This window comes from Athene noctua, chromosome 1 (genome assembly GCF_965140245.1).
Source record: "Athene noctua chromosome 1, bAthNoc1.hap1.1, whole genome shotgun sequence".
NCBI lineage: Eukaryota > Metazoa > Chordata > Aves > Strigiformes > Strigidae > Athene > Athene noctua.
Genome location: NC_134037.1, coordinates 133,353,882 through 133,376,257, shown reverse-complemented (window position 1 = coordinate 133,376,257; position 22,376 = coordinate 133,353,882). Strand labels below are relative to the sequence as shown.

The window sequence follows — 22,376 nt, the reverse complement described above, 5'->3', positions numbered from 1 at the left end:
ATGTTCCTACCTGCATTATGTGTCTCCCGGTTTTTCTTTCTGTGAAACATAAAGGGAAAACAGGGATGTGAAACAGAAGGGAAAAAATATACAAACAAGTATTTCTTTTATTATTTCCATTATAGCTAAAAATACTAAATATTCTATTCTGTTCTGTGAATAAGAACATAGTAGGTCAAACTCAAAAGGACTTGTCTTGGACATTAAACAGTTTCTAACAAAAAAAAAAATTGCGTTCAGACTTAAATCAATTTCAGTATAACAAGACATGGCATAATATTCCACTTGATTATTTTTACATATTTATAACATAGAGCTGAGGTTTATGTTTCTTTTCAGTGACAACTATTACACTATCCAGCATTCAGTAAGGCCAAATAGTAAAAAAAACATTTCTATTTCTGACCAGAGAGGTAGTTAAGTATTTGTTTGAAATGTTGCTTTTACGTTCACTGGATCACTGGATCAATGAAACAGAAGATGTTATGAAGCAAATAGATTTTTTCCAGATACATTACCTTCAGACATCAAACCTTCTGGTATCAAACATGTTTCCTTTGTGTGAGAAACCACAGTTACCATTCCTCTGCAGTTTTTCTTCTTTACTGCCTCAAAATTCTGTGTAATTTGGGCATGTGAGGGTTGTCATTGTTTTCAGATGTTGACCTGGGATTTCTGGACTGATGGCAACCAGGTCAGAATCATTGTGCAATGCCTCAAATGGCTTTGCTGGAAGTCAGTAAATCCCAAATGTGTACTCTACACATAAAAATCAGAGGTACTGTACACATGCAGTAAGCCAAATACTTTCAGGACATATATAAAGCAACACATGCATTTTCTGGAAAAAGAAACATTCTAGAAAAAAAGATCTTTCAAAAGATTTCTGTCCAGCAGTGCACTCTCAGTCTAGACATTTGGGTAGAGTATGCAAAAAGCAGAGTAGCATCTTCTGCTCTCTTTCTCCACTGTTACAGCACAGTCCAGATGTAACAAGGGATCTGAAGTGAGAATGCAAGATGTATGTGGATGACACGTGTGATTACTATGGGGCATTATCCTTTATGCTTTGAGTTGATGTTTATTTCTGGTATAACTGACCAAAAGTAGTGTGCATTTGAGCAACTTAGCGATTACAAGACAGTACTGTTACTTCAGATAGTCAGACCTGGAAACATTTGCTAAGAAATAACGCCTAACAAGTCAAATAAATGCCAGCTGAAGCCTGCACATCTGTTCTACAATTATTCAGGAAATGATGAATCTTTTGCTCATTGAAAACTTGCACCACCACAGAACAGAATACATGTAAGCTATCATTTAAAATGGTCTCCTATTTTACAGGAAGCTACAGTTCTTCCATTTATATCCAAAACAATCATCTGCCAGTCAGAATTCATCATGTATCCTAAATATGCACAAGAATATATGGGCTGGAGAGAACCAGCTGCCCTTTAATTCCCATTACCAATACAGAATCCAAAATACTTTATTAATGGGGTAAGAAAGAGTCACAAAGTCCACAAAGACTGAAAAAAATTCTGTAGGACAAATCAATGTTCTCTCTGAGCTTCTCTTATCATAAATCATATCCTATGTGACCAGCTAGCATAAGATGAATGCTGGGTTTAACTAGGGACTGAAGGATTCCCTGCCAGTCCGGTATTAGATCAACATGCTACTACAAAGGAATGAAAATCTGGAAAAGTTGTAATGAGCTCTGAGCCACTTAGTTACAAATTTTGGTCATAGTGTTGCTGTACAACCTCAAGATGTATTTTGAGTTCCGGCAGAGGTCTGAGAAGTAACATCCAGATTCTATTGGGAGTTGAGGAAGAAATCAAAATCACTCTGTCAAAATTAGTACAGTGACCCCCCAATATCTACCAGGAGTCTCTGCAATAATACAGGCTGCACTCTAACTGAGATGGCAACAGAATTTTATACACATTGGAGTAGTCAGTGTAATAATCAAAGAATCTCTGTTGCCTAGGTGGCCCAGGTAGACATGTCTTTGACAAAAAATTGGGCATAGATAGGGGAAGAGAGAAAGTGAGTTTTCTAGCCACAGTTCCCAAACTTTTGGATCAACCCTGGTCAATGCTCAGAACTTCCTGTCAACACCCTTATTGCCACACTTTTAGCTAGAAACTTCCTAACTGCGACATGACCACAGACTACAGAACTACAGAATTGTAATTTTGCCACAGAAACTCACCGATGTTGCTTCTTAGTAGGTGTCTCATTCTCTGTCATCTCTGGCATGGTTTCGGAGAATAGAGCCTGAAGAAAATTGTAGAAGAAATTAACAACTCCTGCACTCTTCTGAATTCGTAGCACATGACATTTGTTATATCGTTTTGCCTTTGACCACAAGGACAGGGCCATACTACAATGTATGCACAAGTCCATCACTTTGATGTAAAGAAGCTGGCCATGTGAGCATTAAAAAGGAAGTATGTTACCTATGGGGGGGCTTTGTGAACCCCTACTGTTTATGATGAACTGGTTTCCATTTGTTCAAGTATTTTAAATGTAAAAAGTTATAATACTGATGACTTCAAGGAAAAAAAAGGAAAATTAGAGTCTATGATTGTTTTTTGAATGGGAGGAGGTACAGCTAAGCTCTCCTTCACCAGCGCCCTTCCTAACTGAATATGCATTCAATTCCCAGTTCTAAATAAAGCATGAATGCTAAGCAGAATACAAGCTACAATGAGGACATTTTATTAAATACAAATTTAGAGTGCTATTGATGTAGCAAGTAACAACACTTACTTGCTATTGAATTCATGTACAGCCTAAAATGGCCAAAAATGATGCCCGATGTTCTCAGACATATAAAATTCAGTTTAAAATAATGTTATGAAATGCAGTTACACATAACTGCCCAATATTTGCACCTAACTTGTCTTCAGCTTGAACACATCAGTAGCCTGTATTTAGACAAACAAAAAACATTATGAAAAAAAAAGAGAGATTAAGTCAATGACAGTTGAACATGTATCTACCAGACGGATGAATTTTAGAGAGCAAGTAACATGAAGTATACTGTAGATGACAAGAGGAAAAAAAAAAAAATCTGTTTTTGATAAGGCTGAGCTCTATATTTAGTTTCATGCTCTGCTCGTTCTCTCACCAACCAACCTGTTATTGCAATTCTTCCCATGGGCCCTCAGACTCCTTGTGGCTTCACCTCTCCCTGGCTCCTCCTGGAAAGCTCATCGGCTTCTTTTAACAGGCTTCATATCTTTAGAGTATTTTATTTGTTTGTTTTGTTTGTACTGTAAGGAAGTGGGGGCGGTTTTTAATATAACTTTCAACACCAAGCAGTTCTTAATGTAAACCGAGCCTACCATCACTGACACTGACCTCAAAAGACAAAACAAAAATCCTTATGAACCAGAAAACTAGCCATCTATAGAGCTCCCAAAGCACTGAAGCAAACACACGGGAAAGGGCTCTGTGCACACATCTGTGTGTATGTGTGTGTAAAGTCAACAGAAATAATCTGTACTGTACCAGACCAGAACCTGGATGCCGTTCTCCAGTCTTTATATTCTAAAAGGTTAATTTGATGTAGTCCTCTCCTTCAGTAAAGATTAACTGAGGAGAAACATTGGGGCTGATGCTGTTTACTGCTTTACCCCTTCTTTAAGTACTTTATTCCTGTGAAGACATGGGAAATGTTGGCAAACCATGAAGGAAAGCAAACAGGCGGTATCCTGCAAATACATCCAGCTCGGGGGAACTCAAAGTGCCTGAAGTTTTCAGGAATCTAATTAAATTTCTCCACCTACACAACAGCGTTCACACCATCACAAAATTAAGACGCAATCCTCTTTGAGACGAGTTACCGCATTACGCTGCTCTGCTGGGTGCTACATACAGCCTACCTGAAACACAGTCACCACAAGACTTCCCTAGTCCATCAACAAGAGTGCATCAGTTTATATTTCTCCACAGGTTTTGCTTTTTCCATTCTCACTGACCATGCTGCTCTGCACGAACTACAAAAAAACTTGACAGGCTTAAGAATCTTTTACTGTGGAAGAAAGTAGTGATGTGAGTTCAGCGCTTTCATTCACTCTTATAAATTACCTTGTGTTACTTCATCTTAAAACCAGATTTCTTCTCCTTTAAATCCATTTAGCTTAATTCGCTAACAAATTTATTCTTGTTTATACGTGGTAAGACTAGTTCAGGTGGTATCTCAGGTCCTCCAAGCTAGTGAAAATTTACAACTTTGAAAGCCAGGAAAGCCAGTTTCCCACCCAAGGCATCTACAAGTTTTCCTTCCTGTGTGTAGCTGGTGATGGTCAGTAGTACTTACTCACTTATTCTAGCTGTGTTCATTGTATCAGGTGGTGATGAAGGTGTTAGCTGGGAGAGTTTAACAGGTATGTGATTCTGGTCATGAAAACAGTAAATTTGGTTAGAGCCAGCCATCTCTTACACTGTTGGCAACCAGAGAGATGTTCACGCGTACATGGAGAGACTGAGGTCAGCACACCTTGTTTTAGTGGGGTTTTTTTCAGTCAAGGCAGCCCAGCAGAATCTATACCCATGAAGGCTACCAGCAAAGACACGAGAAGCAGAGCAGCTAGCCAGTAACACTATACTCTCATTTATCCATCATTACGGCAATACCTTGTTTATCAGGTAAAATAGCTAATTCAAGGGGGTAAAGGGGTCATTTAATTCAGCGTATACAGTCCTGATTCTGTGTAGTGGGGTAAGGATGTGAGCACAGAGTATGTGGACATAGTTTTGGTATGGCAAAGCTCACAAACCTTATACTTAGAAAAAGACAGACACTGGATTGCATCCTGTGGCAGTCTACCTGGTTTCTTCACTTTTCTGCACATTCTGTGAGGACAGAGATGATGTATCTCTTATTGGGCATTGCTAAACTACGACAACTATGCTGGAAATCAGAGCAAAACAATGAAAGGGGTCTCAGTTTTGGTGAACTTAGAATTTTAAAAAGACTAATGCATTCATGAAGCAACCATATTTTTTTTAATCTTGCAAAGTTATACAACTTCAGAACCAAAGGAGTATTTCTGCATGACTGTATTTAATACAGAACGCATTACTGTGAATTTAGATGGCCAGCTGCCATGCAAGGCTACAGATAAAGCACCACTCTGTGGAGGTAAAGGGTGTAAAAAAGCACCCACAAATATCCTCCCCCAGAACAAACACAGCTGTTCTGCCTCCACGTGCTTCTCCCTGCACATAGGCCAGATCACATCCACATCCCCATCCTCCCTCCACCCTGAGTCAGAGCACCCCCTTCTCCCTCCTGACACAGGCTCTCCATATTCAAGATGCTTCTGCTTCCCTTCAGCAAAATTCTTATTCGTAATAGCAGTGTCCCTACCTCCCAAAGTCATGATCCACACAATTTTCTGATTGCCTTATTTCTCCCTCTTCAGCAGATGCCTTTAATGATTCAGCAATACATTGTATACAGTATTTGGGAAGACAGGCAAGGCCTTAGTGGAACTTTGTGCTGAAATTTAATACAGTTTGTAACCATTTTTTAATCTGGAGAAAATGAAAAGTCTTTATTACAATGTGTCAAAGACTTTCCATTTCTTTCTTCCTCCCTTGCTCATCTTTTAAAAATTATGTCACCAAGCTTCTTCCAAGTGGAGCCATTCCCTGAACATTTCAAGCCAGATGCCACCACAGTGAGTGTATAATCCTCACAAACTATCAAACACAAACAACTTAAGTTTCTATTTGATACGCTTCCGTTCTGCTGGGATCTACAGCCCATTTCATAAAGAAGACAGGGCATAGGAATGCAATGAATATTATTCTAAATTCTCTTTACTGTGGAATTTCTTTAGGTCAGAAATTTATCACACAATTTGACCAATGTTTCCCCCCAAGTATTTCAAAGCAGTTTTGTGGAGCAACAAGAAAAAACAAGGCGGTACACACTATCTAATTAGCAACTTAGTTTATTTCAGTTTCTGATTTTCTACCTCAAAAGAGGTGGTTAAGTTAATAAACAGCACTTGTATACAATGCTGAGGCTTCTATTGCTAGATTAAGATAAGAAGCACAGGGAATGGAATTTTTTTTTCCTATTCTTATACTATAAGGACAAAAACCTTTGCATTTTACTAGCTGCACCTCAAAACAAAGCTGGCAACACCAGGTGGTGGTATTCTTAAGAGCTGCTGAAAATACGGGCTCTGCAAATTAAAAATAATTTAAAATACTGCCTAGATGGAGACTTCTGTGGGCTGCTGGGTAATGTTTATACTGTCTCCATTTCTTCCTCACAGTTGTTGTATCACTAGAGCTTTGACAATGGGTTTCTCTTTATTCATTCCATCTCAAGTAATACTTCTTCACGGAGAGATTCCTTCAATGATTCTCTAAAGCAGAAGACGTGTATTTGCTTTATAAGCTCGGGGGAAAATGTATTTTAAGTTCACTCATGAAATATGCTCAAGACTCAGCTGAAAGTGTTCTGCAGAGAGAACGTAATTCCAAATTCTATAGCCAGATGAAGGAGAAGCAATTCCACATTTATATTTATTTAGTACCAAGGTTCCCTCAAGCTTTATGTAGTTTACAGCTCTTATAATATCAACCTGAAATATCGATTTTAATTTAAATGCAATGTCATCCCCAGAAATGAAAAGATATTTTGTGTTCCAGAGATGTGAGTTTAATGTAATTTAATTTCCTCTAGAGTTCTGAAAAAGTAGGGTAGAAAAAACAAATTGTCTTTTTTGGCAACTTATTTTATGAAATCTTTCCTTCAAAACATATGCACTTGGCAAATTTAGCTTTTTAAGAAAAAGTTAGTTTGTTTTATTTGACATTAACTTTTCATTCTTTATTTAGTAAGTGTTTCCAACCTTAATATTTATTTTATAAGAAAATAATTCTTCCAATCTGTTATCTTTGGCTGTACAAACCAATCTTCCTCAAATTAATAAAGCCACTCCATTCCTCTATATGAGGCAGAAAGAATCTTTTTAATATGCAGCTATGCATATTCTGTAAAACTACCAGCAGTCCAAATCTTTCTTTCTGCCTCTCAAAAGACTTCAGCAAGCTTATGCTGTTCCATTGCTGCAATCTCACCGTTCTTACTAGTTTTGTACACCTCATGTAGTTCGCCATGTAATTATGGAATCACGTAGCTAGCTGTAAGCTAAGATCAATTCCAAGGCACAGACAATAACTACTCAAATGCAAATTTTCTTCCTGCAAGACAGAGTCCTCTTCATTCATTACAGTGACTGCTGCAGCTCTCTTTTCCCATCTTCTATGCATGTTTTAGAACAAGGCTAGCTTCAGCCAGGGACTTAATCCAAGCTTTTAATCACAAGCAAGGTGCCCTTGAGATAAAAAGACATAATTTACTGCCTTTTCTTTATTCCGCATTGAAACAATTATATTCCGATTTTGCATTTACCTAAGAAAACGACTGCAGGAAATGAAACCCGAAAGCTTACCTTTATGATTGTTACCTACATATATCAACTACTTTTGCCTATAAAAGTAACCTGTTAAGACTACTGTGCAGGAAATTGAAGAGTACTCTTTTTCCTGGGAAGGGTAAAAATCCCTTTAATAGCATTCAGTTTGGTTTCTGAAGGAACCAAGCTTTTCTTCTTACTGCACCATTTCTCTTCACCCACAACAACAGCTGAGCCTACTGACCGACATAAATGAAACCTCTCAAAGCTATGAAGTTCCCCAGATGTTCACAAAAACCTAAGATTGAGCAGAGGAGGAGTGAGGTCAGCGATGACTGTGTGGTCTGTGACCAGCTCCATAGCACATATGCGCTGGCTGACCAGCTGGCATCAGACTGGTCGCAACATGCACCACCTTTTGCTGAGGAAGATGTACGAGGGTGTAAAGGGCAGGAGAGAGCTATCTCAGCTTTTCACAGAATACACATTCCCGAGGCAAACCAGCTGACAGTTTCCTAGGGCAACCAGACTGTTCCCAGAGCTTCTGCAAAAGTTAAGAAAACCAATGCCAATAAGCTAAAACTTGTTAAACAAGTAACTTTTTTTTTTTTTTTTAAGGTGTCTGCAAATAACAACAGATGGAAAAAAACCTTCTCTGCTTTTAGAATTTTTTCTTTTACCTCTTGTTTGTACTGTCTAAACTCAGATCCTTTGGTATTTTTCCTGCTGATTTAAAGCAATCAAGTTTCAGTAAATAAGAACATGCAAAAGAGCTAAGAAAGAAAACTTCCTTTTATTTTTTTGGGGGGGGGGGGTAACAGCATTGGAGGAAGAAGCAGCATTATCACTCAAGTGATAATCCCTCATATCTACATTAATTTTTGTTTTAATTTATAATTTTCATGATATTAAAGACATAATTGCTCGTGACCATTTACTAACATGCAGTTTCAGGACAGCATAGTTGTAGGGTCGTTCTGAGAAAACCTGACCATATCTGCTTAAGAAACTTCAGGGAGGAAAATTAAAAAATAAAAAAAAAAAATCACCTATTAATCACCTAAAGCTCCACCTCTCATGTTTATTCTTCTTGCTCTACTGTTGCCCCTCAAGTCTCCCTAGGTTAGTATGGCCTCATTTAGTTTTAAACCTTAGAGGACGAGCAGAGAGAGATCACGTCTACTGAACCCAGTCTCTTACTTGCTGATGATGTTCTGAAAAGTATTTAAGGAGAGGTATCTCTGAACATTTTGCATCCAGATGTGAGCTGCTGCCACCCACACACATTGTGTGGACGATCCTGGTACTACGGACAGCCCGGGGCTGCACAGTGCTAGTAAAGGAAATGCAAACTATCTCCTGTGGTCTGGATGAACCCTTATACAGAAGCAGCCATTTGGGAGGTAAAGAGCTGTAATTACACAATCAGTGCACAAGCTAGACTCACAAAGACCAGAGCTGTCACCCTTAAGAGTGTCCTCAGCTACTTTAGATCAAAGTAAGGGGAACCTCACTCTTTCCTTTAGGAAATCAGAAAGCAATCACCAGGAAAATCCTCATGATCCCCATGTTCTTCACGTATTTTGTTAAGATTCGCAAGTTACCACATACCAATTTCATGAAGGAAGTGAGAAAGCATGAAGAATGTTTCTAACTTGCAAGACAGTATTCATCTCCCTGGTTTTCAATGCCCAGTGATCTGCAGTATGCTTCAAAATAGAAAATTATTTTCAAATCAGATACCTAATTATGCTTGACACAGGAGTCAAAAACTCTGTTCTGATGGTGAAAGCTAACTGAATACAAAGTGGATTGCAGACAACTTCTTCCTATAACAGGTCATCATCATCTCTGTATGGGTTAGGTTACCTCTATTAGATGACAACGATTGCCTGTAGCAGGGCTAAGGCTGAGTGTGCTTCCACTCTGGTGCAAGAGCACCTGTTGGTGAGCCAAACCTTGCTGTCAGCACAAGGCCAAAAGAACAAATAATTTATTTTTCCTGAAAAAAGTTGTAACATGTAAATCACCATGGTCTCTGAATACTAGGACCAAGATGATTATTTATAACTGAGTAAGCCATCCACATATGAAAGCTGTATTTGAAACACCAAAGACCAGCTGGACAAATGTAGAAGCTACAGTTTCAGCAAGAGCCTAATTCTGCTTTCTGACATGCCCTTATCTCCAAATGGAATCTCTATTCAAAGAACAGTACTTCATCATAGGGCTTAATACCCAATTCAGAATCAAAACACAAAAACTTTCATTTTGGCCACAATGATACAGGCAGAATACTATTCTCTGCTATGTTTTTTAGCTTTAACCCGAGCTCCTTTTTGTTCTGCAACTACAAAGGATCCTCACAGTCCATTTATAAAGCTGTGTAAGGTCTTGAGGAGGTATCAAGTGATTCCCTGATAGCTATGCCTGACACACAGACACATGATAAACTGACGTGCTGCTCCCTCCTGAGGACCCTAACTACAAGCAGTGCAAAATATCCTAGAACTGAAATGTGCAGGGCATCCAGAGAGTTCATGTGTCTATTTTTTAAATTCATCTTTTCAGATGTAAATCATTAAGTACAAAGGATTACACAGTCTAGTTCTTGAATACTTTATAGGTGTGGGGTTTGAGAAATCTGACACAAATTAAGAACTTGTCAAGGGTTCATGATACAGGAAGCAATATCCTATGGGTCTTCACTACAAAGCTCCTTTACAACACGCAGAGGAGATCCATCCTGAGATTTGGTTACAAACACTGACTTTCCAGAGTAAAGGATTTCCTTATGAATCTTAATGGGATCTTAAAGGCAAAAAAGGCCGAGATAGAAGGTACCAAAACCTGGTATTTCAGTTTTAACGTACTAGCTGATCTAACTTACTCCCCAACTCCACTGTTAAGAAACACAGTTTCTAAGTACATCGACTTCACAAGAATTAGTTAATGAAACTCCCCTTCAACTTTCAGAATCGTGGAAACTGGCAACTGCATGAAAGCACTTCCAAAGCATCTATCCAGACAATGTATTGCCACGTCCTTCAGAAAAGGCCAGCACATGATTCCAGAACTGGTGCTTTCATTACTGCCAGCTGTAACGATCTTTAAACACCCCCCCACACACACTCTGTCCCCAAACCAACAAAACCAAGCAAAAAGCCCACAACTTTGCAATGTACGTTTCACTCCAGGCTCTTCACAAAAAGTTTTAGTGGGCTCAAAGAGGGCTCATTCTCCTGCACAACCTCAATGCTATTTTGCACCTTTGCTCTTCAGAGTTTTTCGTATATAAAGTGGGTCCACTGAGCAATTGCTTCCGTTCCAGGAATAAAGGACTCATCTGGATGTTTTGAGTAATACTGACACGGATAAAGCTGCAAACTATTTCAATTAGATTTAACAGAGAGGTTCCAACTAAAGATATCTCAGCCCAGGTGACCACAGAAAGCAGGCTTTCTTAACACTTTCAAAGAGGAAATTTAAAAGCAAGATCGATGTATGTTAGACAGCGGAAAATGGAACCACTAGGTGCAAATCCATAGGAAACCAGAATTCATTAATTCTACCGCTTTAGGAACTACTTATTTAGCTCAGGAGAATTACTGTACATGAGCTATTCCGGGGTAAATATGCAGTTCTGAAAGCACTAAAAAAGCAAGTAAGACTACTGTAGAAATTTAGCACTGACAAAGGAGCAGAAACTAGAACCAGATCTCCAAGTTATTACTTTGCAGAGGTCTGAAAGGAATGGGTAAAGGGAAGGGACAGACCGATACCACGACTCTGCAAGTCTCCATTAGAAAATCATTCTGTAAAATTAAAATGCCTTACCTCCACCTTCTTTTTCTATCACTGTCTGAAATCATCTCCCTATTGCCACTTGAGACTGACTTGGCAAGAATATCCTGAAGTGAAACTAAAAGAAGGAGATCTCCAATGTGTATCCTTAGCAAGGGATAGCTCATTTAATTTTTTCAAGCTAAGAAACACAGGGTCTTCCCATCCCCGCCCAGAATAAAACTGAAAAACCACAGACAGAGCAAGTAAGAATTGCCTCTTGAGACAATTTACAGGTGGGATTCTCTATAACTTTCCAACCACAGCAAGTATAAAACACTACCTCGACAGACACCACTACTTCAGATCATGACCCAAATCATCAGCTGTTGAGACTGAGCATCACTGTTGTTCACAGACAAAAACAAACCCAAGAAGTCTGCAGCCCTCCCCCACTTTCATTTAAAACAAACACAGACACCAGCTAAGTACCCAACAGCTGCCTCCAACAGAAGTTTTGAACTTGAGCCATGGAGAGCAAGACAGAAGAAAGAGTGTCCAAGTGTTATGGGCACCACTGGTTAGAGGCTCAAGGGCAGAGTTGCAGCCCCTAGCTAATAACACAGAGCAAGGAAATTGCAACTCAGTACAGAGCACACAGATGCTGACTGAATACAGACAAACACTATACCAAATAGAAATCATCACCACTTTTTAATATTTTGAATTCAAATGGTAACTGCTGGAGTTGTAACTAAAAACACACGGTGATGACACACCAATGGTCACGTAGGCAAGATGTGACTATGAATATTGACTTTTTTAGTTTTATGCATTCTTCTGAGAGTTTCTTAGGTTCTGAAGAAAGTTAAGGTATTACAGAATCAGAGAGTGGCTGAGGTTGAAGGGACCTCTGGAGGTCATCTGGTTCAACCCCTCCCTGCTCAAGCAGGGCCACCTAAAGCCAATTACCCAAGACCATGTTCAGATGTTTTCTGAGTACCTCCAAGGATGGAGACTCCACAACCTCCCTGTGCAAACTGCACCAATGCTTGGTCACCCTCACATTAAGAAAGTGTTTTCTTATGTTCAGATGGAGCCTCTCACATTCCAGTTTGTGCCCATTGACTCTGGTCACCACTGAGGACAGCCTGGCTCCATCCTCTTTGCACCCTTCCTTCAGGTGTTTATATACATTAATAAGATATCCGCCTCGAGCCGTCTCTGCTCCAGGCTGAACAGTCCCATCTCCTTCCACCTTTCCTAAGATGAGAGATGCTCCAGTCTCTTCATCATCTTTGTGGCCCTTCACTGGATTCTCTCCAGTATGTCCATGTCTCTCTTGTACTGGGGAACCCCAACCTGGCCACAGGACTCCAGGTGTGGCCTCACTAGTGCCAAGTACAGTGGAAGGATCGCCTCCCTTGACCTGCTGGCAACACTGTCTAACACAGCCCAGGATACCATTCACCACCTTTGCCACAAGGGCACGTTGTTGGTTCATATTCAACTTGGTGTCCAACAGGACCCTCAGGTCCTTTTCTGTCAAGCTGCTTCCCAGTTGGGTGGCCCCCAGCATGTATTGGTTTATGCGGTTGTTCCTCCCCAGGTGATGCAGGACTTTGCATTTGCTCTCACTGAACCACACGATGTCAGCCCATTTCTCCAGCCTGTCGAGGTCCCTCCTGGCGGCAGCATGATGCTCTGGCGTATCCATCACTCCTCCCACTTTGGTGTCATCAGCAAATTTGCTGACAGTCCACTCTGTCCCATCATTCAGATATTAAACAGGACTGGACCCAGAAATAACCCCCTGGGGTACACTGCTAGTTACTGACCTCCTACTAGACTTTGTGCTACCGATCACAACCCTCTGGGCCCAGGCATTCAACCTAACTCTCCTCACGTTGAGATGCAAGCTACAGAGTTCCAAAAGAAAACTAGCAGTTGAAACCTGATGCACTGCAAAATACAATTTTTTGCTTGTATTATTTTATCAAATCTGAATGCTAACAGTCAACAATTTACACTGCAACATATGCTAGACTAGCTACCTAACTTTTCTTAGTTAAATTGCCCTTATAGCAATAATAGGAAAATCTGTAAGACGATTACCCTTCCCTACTGCCCTACCTGCTCCAAAACAACACTTGAGAGATGTAGCTTCTCCCCCACTTCACTGGCATTCACAGAGGAAGCCAAACAAGAACATTACTTCAACTTAAAATTTACTCTGCAAAAGGATTGCAAAGACACCCCCCACTCCCAAACAAGGACACTGAAACTGCTTATGTTGGTACAAGACTGCTTCTTGCGGTGGCAGCACTGGCTTAATAATTGTGGAACTATGACCCAAGATGATGCCAAAACTAGTTAAACTTCTCCAATTACACAGGAAGTCTCAAAATTTACAACAAGCAAGAGACTTATGTAGAAGAATCAAGCGGTTAAACTACAGATACCTAATCTTTAAACAGCATCTCTGAATATTATGGATCCTCCAGCAGTGAAAAAGTGGTGTTCCTTCTCTTATTGCTGACATGGAGGTGTTGAAGTGCTAAGGCTTGGCCAGCTGGCCCAAGCCAGAGTTGACCTATAGATGAATCCTGTATATTTTATAACTGAAAGCCATTGTGCTAGTAGGTATTGTACTAAGTTATAACAATGCGCTTATGCTGATGTAAAAAGTGCTAAAGCATTGAAGTACTGAAGCCTGAACAACAGGCCCCAAGCTGAAGCTGCTAACTTAGTCTGTAATCATTAACAAAGTATGTAAACTCACTAGTGAAAGAGGCAGCTTAGACAAAATATAATCAGGAGTGAGGAGAGAATGTATCCAGCTTCCCTTGTTCAGCCTTGTTCAAGGCTGAGAACCCAAGTATCTGGCCTTGTTAGAAACTCCCTTGGTTCCCCCCCTGAGCCCTGGCCAGGCTTTGGGTGGAATCCAACAGGAGAATGAAACCAGAAATTTTCCGCTCAAAACAAAGGTGCCGGCTATTCTGGCCTGTCGATCTCTGGTATATGAGGCTGGGCCCATTTGCAGCGACTTTGGGTGCCTCACCTACGGGTGGACGCAGCGTGTAGGATTTCCCACTTGCCAGGACAGGCTCTCCAAATCCTCACTGTAACCGGGGCTCCCCAGCCACTGCGGGGCTGGATGATGATAATATATGCAAGTGGTGATGTATTTTTCTTTATCTCCATTCTCTCTCTCGTGTAATAATGACTTAATGCATTACTCTGGTTTTTGCTGTTTGCTGCTTTAAGTGCACAATTCTGCTTTTTCTTACTGCATGTTTTCTGTATTACACTGTTATCACTAGTAAAATATGCCTGCTCTTTTCACTCTGGTGTCTGAGTTTAATTGGTATCCTTAAGCAGCAGAACAGGTGCGCGGTGTTGGGCTAGCACCATTTTATTATTGTAGTAAATGAGTAAGAAGAGCTGTAGTATGGAGCAAAAGGCAATTTCCAGCCCATCCAGGATTTGCGTTCAATTTCTAGCTAACTTCACTGATGCATGAAAGCAGAGCAGAGTCCAACTTCAATGGCTGAAGGCTGTCATGAATTAAGTGTCCCTTAAGCCAACCCCTCATTAGACTACAGATGCAGGCAGGCACCACAAATGGACAACACTATTTTCACTTTAAGTTTCAGTTAGTTTAAACTTCAGTTACTTGAAGAAGAAACAAAACTTTAAAGAGTTAAACTCTCCTCTTCCATAATATGCTTACGCTGCTTTTAATAGTGTCAGCAGCCTAAATAACAGTGTTTTCAATTATTTTCTCACAGCGCTGCCCACCACAGCAATGAGTTTCACATCACAAGACCTGAGAAACCTTCATTTAGACCTGAAAGTTAATAGAGCCATACCCCGATCATTCCAGCCTCACTAAAGATGGACCACAAAGAACTCATTTCTGTATTAGAGTACTGGCATGATTGAGATGTGCTTTTAGATGGCATTGATCTGATTTCATGGTCTTCATCTCAGTCAATTAACTTGACAGAAGTTCAGGTGACTGGGTGAGAAAGGCACTTGTTAACAGGAAGCATGAAACATATTTAACAGTCTGCTATGTTCTTCTTATCTGAATCACAATGGCACACGGCATGGCTGATGTAAGAGATTGCTATCATATGTCATGGTTGCAAAAGTAACTCATTCACCTTGAAAGACTAATGCCATAGCTTTTCATACAGGAAACAAACAGTTCACACACAATTTGTCAGTCCTGTGCACACAGCAGATTCACTTTCATGCTTATTCAGAGCATGACAACAGTGCTACACTTGTAAGGTCAAACCAAAGTACACACTGGACACATGATACGCACATATAAAAGCTGGAATTGTATTTTAACCCGCAAGTTAGGTTAGCATTATATAAACTGGGCACTACACAAGGTTTCTTAATCAGGGAACCTGAAGTTGTGACCTTTATGTATTTTACTACGATCTGAAACAAAGAAAAGCTTACTGTTCAAGCATTCAGTCTGAGATGTTTTCACTTGACTTTCCAGAACACACACCACTCGCATTATGACTGATACCCTTCAGAACAGGAAAACGTCTTCCCAAGGGACTCAACTAGAATAAAGGAGTCACAAACATGTCGGAGATGAAGAATGCTAGCACAGGAACCGAGTTATAAAGTGACTGGCAACGCAAAGGGTGAGCAGTCCCTCAGGCTGGAGACAAGTATAACGCTTCTTCAGAGGCCTGAGAATTGACTCATTATGAAATGATTAGGAACATTAAAGCTGTCAGATGCTATGCTATGCATGCACACGTTTTGCATATCCATTTTCATTTAAAAACCTGGTTTGTACACACAGCTAGGCACATGTCTCCTCTGGCGTTTTAATAATCAGGGGCAACGTTCAATATTGTTATTTAATTGAAAACTGTCTCAGCTGAAACACTGTGCCGTGACACTTACTCACTATCCTTTGAAATGACATAGACTTCATGATATTTTTTACAAGTTCCTATGATGCAAGCAACTATGATACATTGAGAATCCCTTCATATCAAATGCTATGCTACTTATATCTCCCCCCAGTCACATGTAATTAAAAAAGTTATTTTTAAGACCATCTTGGATCCAAACACTTATTACAAAAACACAAGCACAACAGTACAAAACTTAAACAACAGAATGGCTCTTGTCCAATCCAGCACACCCCAGCCCTTGACTTCCTTATGCATTTATTTCTTTCTTCTACCCTGTAGAGTACCCAACCCCAATCCATACATTGTATTAATTCACATCCAAACTGGATATGATTGGTTACAAATTCACACACCTTATGCCAATGCACTTTGTAAATTAAAAGCATGTTGAATATTTGGAATGCGCTATTCCAAATCTCTTTGTTGCCTAATTCGTTATACTTCAGTACCTGGAAGCCAGAGGTGTTCTTACGATTTCAGCATACAGGGGGGAAAAAGCCACCACTAAAACAACCCACATAAAAGCAGCTCTTTAATTCCTCCCTTTAAAAAAGTCAGAAGCATCTTCTACGTTCCCCCAAGAAGAGACAAAATGAAAAGCAGCTGGAGTAGCGTGGCCAAAAGCATCAGCAGGACACGTTCCCTGAATTTTTGACTTCTTGTTCAGAAAGTGTCTTTGGAGTTTCTGGCTACAACTAACTTCAGCTACAAACGTCGAGTCCGTGACGTGCACAGCAGGCACATGCCAGGCACACATCAGAGCGCCACTCGAGTGACAGTCACTGGCCTGTCCCCGATCAGCTCCTGGGAACACTACTTGGAAAACCAGGAGTCAAAGCAGCAAAGCCACTACCAAGCACTTACATCCTAATTATCTCTTGGCAGCTGTCAGACTCCTCCACGACCCACCACCATTTTTCATCTACTCCGTTAAAATCTTCCCATTTATCCGTAACCTAAGGGAATAAGTCTCTAGGGGAATAAACAATATCCAAATACTTCAGTTTGTAATGTTCTCATACTGCTTCAAATACCTGATATGTTAATTTGAATAGATGCATCTTTTTTTTTTTTTTTTTTTTAAATCATGCTCATAACATGAGCATGTTCTAAGCCTATTCCCCGTTCAGTGACAAGTGTATTTTCAGCTGTCAAATCTATTTCACCCCGAAACATACCTATGAATTATTATTGCACTAATTGAAAGTCAAAATTAAAAATTCTAAATCCTTATAATAATAACTGTTCCCCCATAGGCAGTTTCCTCCTTCCTATTTGTCTGATTACTGCACAGAATTCACCAGTGGCCAGTGATACTCTGCAGTTTAAGTGCTGTGTAACGTAATCACATAAATAAGATTGTCCCAGTGCATTGTATATGAAAAAGCAAATCTAAAATAGTGCTTCCAAAGCAAGCTATTACATTACCTGACTTCTGAATGCTTAACAGTGCTATCATTAAGTTATCTTTGCTAAAAGTATTTAACAATCATACGTTTGGGTGGAATCTAATAGAAGGCCACACTATGATGTGAAAAGCAAAAATAAAGATGTGTGATTTTCTATGTCTGTGTGGCTAATGACTCAACACATCACTATTCCCTTTTTCTTTGCCTTACTTCCACCTTTTCCTACAAACTTCCCTGGACAAACGGTGTGCTACGGCTGTGTCCAGTCGTGTCTATGCTGATGGACTTGGTTCACCTGTGCTGCCTGTCACAAGGAGCTGGATTCTAGGCGCCCCAACCTTCACGTGAGCAATAATTGTGATCTTCTGCACTTGTCAGATGTTGATTTCCATGAAACTAAAAGGCTTCAAAGTCTTGAAGACCTCTGTCGCTGGCGAATTTGATTGAAATCAGACAGAGAGCTAAAATTACTAGGTGGAGAAGGAATAGAGTGCATCCAGAAGCCTTCTTTACTTAGATCAAGCTGAAAACACACCCAACAGGAAAAGTTTGCTTCCAGGGGCCGAATTCTAAATAAAAAAGCCAAACTTTTATACTGTGCTCTGAAGCTGACCAGCTTCCAGGCTGAGATGTTGCCCAAGAGCACACAGAGGTGATGCACAGCACATTCACTATCCTGGACTGTGCTGAAAAGATGTTACGGTTGGGGAAACAGTGCCCACGTTTTCCCCTTTCCGAAGTTTAACTTCCTCCACAGCGATTTACAGTCAATTGCCTCAAGATCATCAAGATTTCAACATGATCCGAACACCCCCAATCTCCAAAGCCCAGGTATTTTCATCTTGGCGCTGTCCCCGACCCCACACACCGGCACGCCGAGCCCTCACCCACGCGGGGCAGGGTGGCGGCCGCCCCTCACGACCGAAATATAAAACTTGCCCGGTGCCCGCCGCGGCACCCGAGGGGCAGTCAGCGGCCGCCCCACAAAGGGCCGCCCGCACTCTCCAGCCGCCTCCCCGCGGGGAGAGGCGGGATGGGGGTGGGGGATGCACCGCCCGGCCTGCTGCGGCCCCGCAGCTCCCACCCAAACCGGGCCCGAAGCCCCCGCGGGCCGGGCCGGGAGCCCCCGGGCACACCAAGCGGCGCGGGCAGACAAAGGGTCGCCGGTCGCCCCCACGGCGCTGCCGCCACCGGCGTCCCGGGCCGAGACGGGCGGGGAGCGGCCCCCGGCCCGGCCCGGTGAGGCCCGAAGCGGCTCCCGGGGGGTGTGGGGTGGAGATGGGGGGCGGCGCGGCCCCGCCGTCGCCACGGTGACGGCGCCGAAGCCCCGCGCCCGGAGGGGAGGGGCGGGGGCTGGGTGGGCGCCCTTTGCCCGCCGCCTCCTCACGGCGATGGTCGCCGCGGGGGGAGGGCGGGTACCGGCAGCCCCCCCGCGGCCCGCGCCCCCTCAGCCCCGGCCCCGCTGCCGCGCCCCGGCCCGCCCCTCCTTCCCCCCCCACCCCCACTCCCTCCCGCTGCCCAGGCTCCGGTGTGAGCGCGGACATGGGGCGCGCCCCCGCGGCAGCGGCCGGCACTCACCGCGGGGCTGGGCGGGCTGAGCGGCGGCGGCCCCACCGCGGGGACCATCCTCCGAGCGGACACCCCGTGTCAGCTCTCCGCCGCTGCCTCCACTCCGATGCCCCCTCCCGCGCAGCCCACCCTGCTGCTCGCACGCGCGGCCCGCAGCGAGCCAATCCGAGCGCACGGGTTGAGCCGCTGAGGCCAATAAAAAAGGCCGGGACGGGGAAGGCGTTGCTCGCCGCAAAGGGGTGGTGCGGAGCCGGCGTGGACCAATCGACACCACAAACATTAGCGGGGCGGCCCAATGAAAGGCCGGAGAGCTTGAGACTGGCATGCGAACCGTCAACAAGTTAAGGTGGCCGAAACAGGAACTGCCGGAGACCGGCACCTTAGCCGACCAATGAAAAGAGCGGAAGGCGAACACGGCGTGGCGAGAGGCGGGCGGAAAATCTTAAAGAGGAAGCGGCCGCGCTGGTGCTCCGTGTCGCGCCGCCGTTACCTCAGCGCCGGTTTAAACCGCTTCTTCCCCGGCCGGCCGCCCCGGGGTGAGGGTCCGGCGGGGTTCTGGTCCCCGCCGCTGGGCTCCCCTCGCTCCTTCCCAGCACCGCGCCCGCCCGCCGCCAGCGGAGGGGACTTAGGAGCGAACCTCTGCGGCCCGGGGTCGGCTCCGGCGGCTTAATGAACCTCCGTGGCGGAACAGCACACGGGACCCTCCGGCGCCGGCAGGTAAAAAAACCCCGTGTTTATATAGTAAGTTATTTTCCTTTCAGATGTAAAATCTTTTTCTGTCAGAATAACGTTTAAAAGGAAAACTCGAACGAGTGGCCGCTGGTAACGGCTGAACGTCGAACGCAGCTGGTCAGGTGCTGGGAAGCACCCGAAGGAAGCTGGTCGGCATTTCAGCTGGGTAGACCTCATCGAGAACAACATTTATGCATTGAAACAGCACCGTTTCCCCCGCAGTCGAAGTTCTGGAAAGGAATCGAGATTAAAAGAACAAAAGGCACCTACCTAAAGATTTCCCAAATTATAAGCAGCATCAGTTTATGATGAGCCCAACCAACTTCTGAGTGTTAGTTCTTTGCCATCACTGATTCTGTAACAGAAGCAGTTGTTTCGGTGTAAGTTTTATGGCACCCTGTGCTTATATTTAGTTCCAGGGAGCAAGACCCTTCATCCATCTTCCTCATGAAATAAATCAGAGCTTAAGAAAAAGTGTTTCTTCAGCTAAATTAGGGACTCAGAATCGTTAACAATTCCCCACTACCAGAGTTTGTATTTCCTGCTAACACCTCTCCAATTCAATTACTAGTCATTAGGTAGCCTTCCTGTTTCCAGCCTCAGTAGTTTCCTTCCACAGATATTCTGCAACAGTTACTTTCTGGAACTCTTTTCACATGTATTTTACAAGTACTTCATATCTCTGCTCACCTGTAAGTGATACTGGAGCTGCAAAGCCTCTTCTCTTTGAGACAACCTGAAAAGGCAGAGCTGTGACATTTAAGCTTTGTGGAAAACATGCCTTTTCCCCCCAGAAAGCATCTTGTGTCCATATACCCTCCTAAAATATTATATAATACAGAGAGGGACAAGTTTCTGAAGCAGTGTCCAAGAACTTTTCTGTTGCTGAGTCATAATAGCAATTAGATTAAAAAAAAAAAAGCCATTTAATTTTGAATAGCTGCTGCTTGCAAACTAATCTTGCAGCTGACATTAAGTGGAAGACCCATTTGCCAGCTGTGAAGAAGTTTAAAAGCCCAAGCTCTTTGTGCAGAGAAATTCTAGTTACTGTAAATAGCAACTTCACAACGTAAAGTATGAATGTAAATGCACTTTTCCAGTTTTCATGGTTTTTAGTTCTGACATGACACAACCAAACTGGAGGATAAATGAAATCTGAAATACCTGTGCTCTGTCACTGAGTTACTTTTTCTTTTAAAAGGAAGTGTGCTTTTTCAGTGAAGATTTTTCTCTAAAAAGGCACCTTCTGTCCAAACCAGCAAAGCCAAGTTTACCTTCTGCCACCCTACTGTGCTCTGGAGTCTGAGCTCATAAACCTTTGGATTACCCATATGGTGTTAAATACTGGAAATACTGTAGCAAAAATCCAGCAGCAGGCAAAAAATGCACTGGTGAAATCATACATAACAGGAAATTGTTGAGTGTCAGTAGCCTGTTTCTGGTAGTGAATATGGACTAGCAATTATATGGCAAGATAGCTTGGAAAAAACAAAACAGCTTTTGCACAAATATTTGGAAAAGCTTTACACGGACATTGATTTCCTGTTAGTGTGACAGGTAAAAAGGAAGAGTTTCTGCAACTTTATACCAAGAACAACTTGAGTGCTTTTTTTTTTTCTGCATGAGGGCGTAATACTTGGCTGTAGTGCAGGTTTGGATTCAGTAATTTAGTGAACAGTAATGGCCTAAGTGTGATACAGCAGCTGATAGAAAGGTGATCGGAAGACAGGCCAGCACATTTCTCCCCAGGTGCAGGAGTTTCAGAATCATCAAGGTTGGAAAAAGACCTTGAAGATCATCCAGTCCAACCATTAACCTCACACTGACTATTCTCAACTCCACCAGATCCCTAAGCATTGTTTCTTGGGCTAGGAGCCATATACCATGCAAGTGAGTGAAAGAGAAAGCTGGCAACTCTCTTAGCATCCCAAAGAGCTTGATCTGGTGTGGCCACAAAGCCTTTAGGCAAAATGGTAGTAAAACTGAATGCTTTTACAGTACTGAAAGACTTGGCACTGGGAAGGAACAAAGGCAGGATAAAAAGATACAGAAAAGGTGACCTCTCCATCATCTAGTTTGACTGATGCCTCTTGGCATGGACAAGAGAAAAGCACAACAGCAACAGTGAGAAACAATCACATCCCATAGAAAGTATCTGGGCTAGATGGGTTGAATAGATCTGAAGAACCCCTACAGGGGAAAAAGTATTGCCAGGAACAGGTTACAACACTCACTCACAGAGATTAGTAGAGATTGAAAAGGACTTCAAATAAAAGATCCCTGTCCAAAAGTAATCTAGGCTGCTACAGGTTCAGAGACAGTATCCTCACAAGGACAGAGAACTGATTAAAAGACAGAAATCACAGGGCATGGAATAAAAGATCAGTTTTCACACTAGTGGGAGGTCAACAGTGGAGTTGAAGATTTGTGCTGGGGTCTATACTCCTCAACAGATTTTTAAAGAAGGAAGTAGC

General features: G+C 42.5%; 1 protein-coding gene across 1 annotated transcript in view; it reads right to left on the bottom strand.

Moving 5' to 3' along the window:
- Window positions 1-19,283, bottom strand: part of USF3 (upstream transcription factor family member 3) — a 42,311-nt gene extending 23,028 nt beyond the window's left edge. The window contains exons 1-3 of the mRNA XM_074896919.1: window positions 19,180-19,283; window positions 2,219-2,283; window positions 11-39 (exon numbers count right to left, since the gene is read on the bottom strand). Of these exons, the coding sequence (XP_074753020.1) occupies window positions 11-39; window positions 2,219-2,283; window positions 19,180-19,227 (142 nt within the window). The 5' untranslated portion in view covers window positions 19,228-19,283. The remainder of the gene's footprint in view (window positions 1-10; window positions 40-2,218; window positions 2,284-19,179) is intronic.
- Window positions 19,284-22,376: the final 3,093 nt, after the last annotated feature.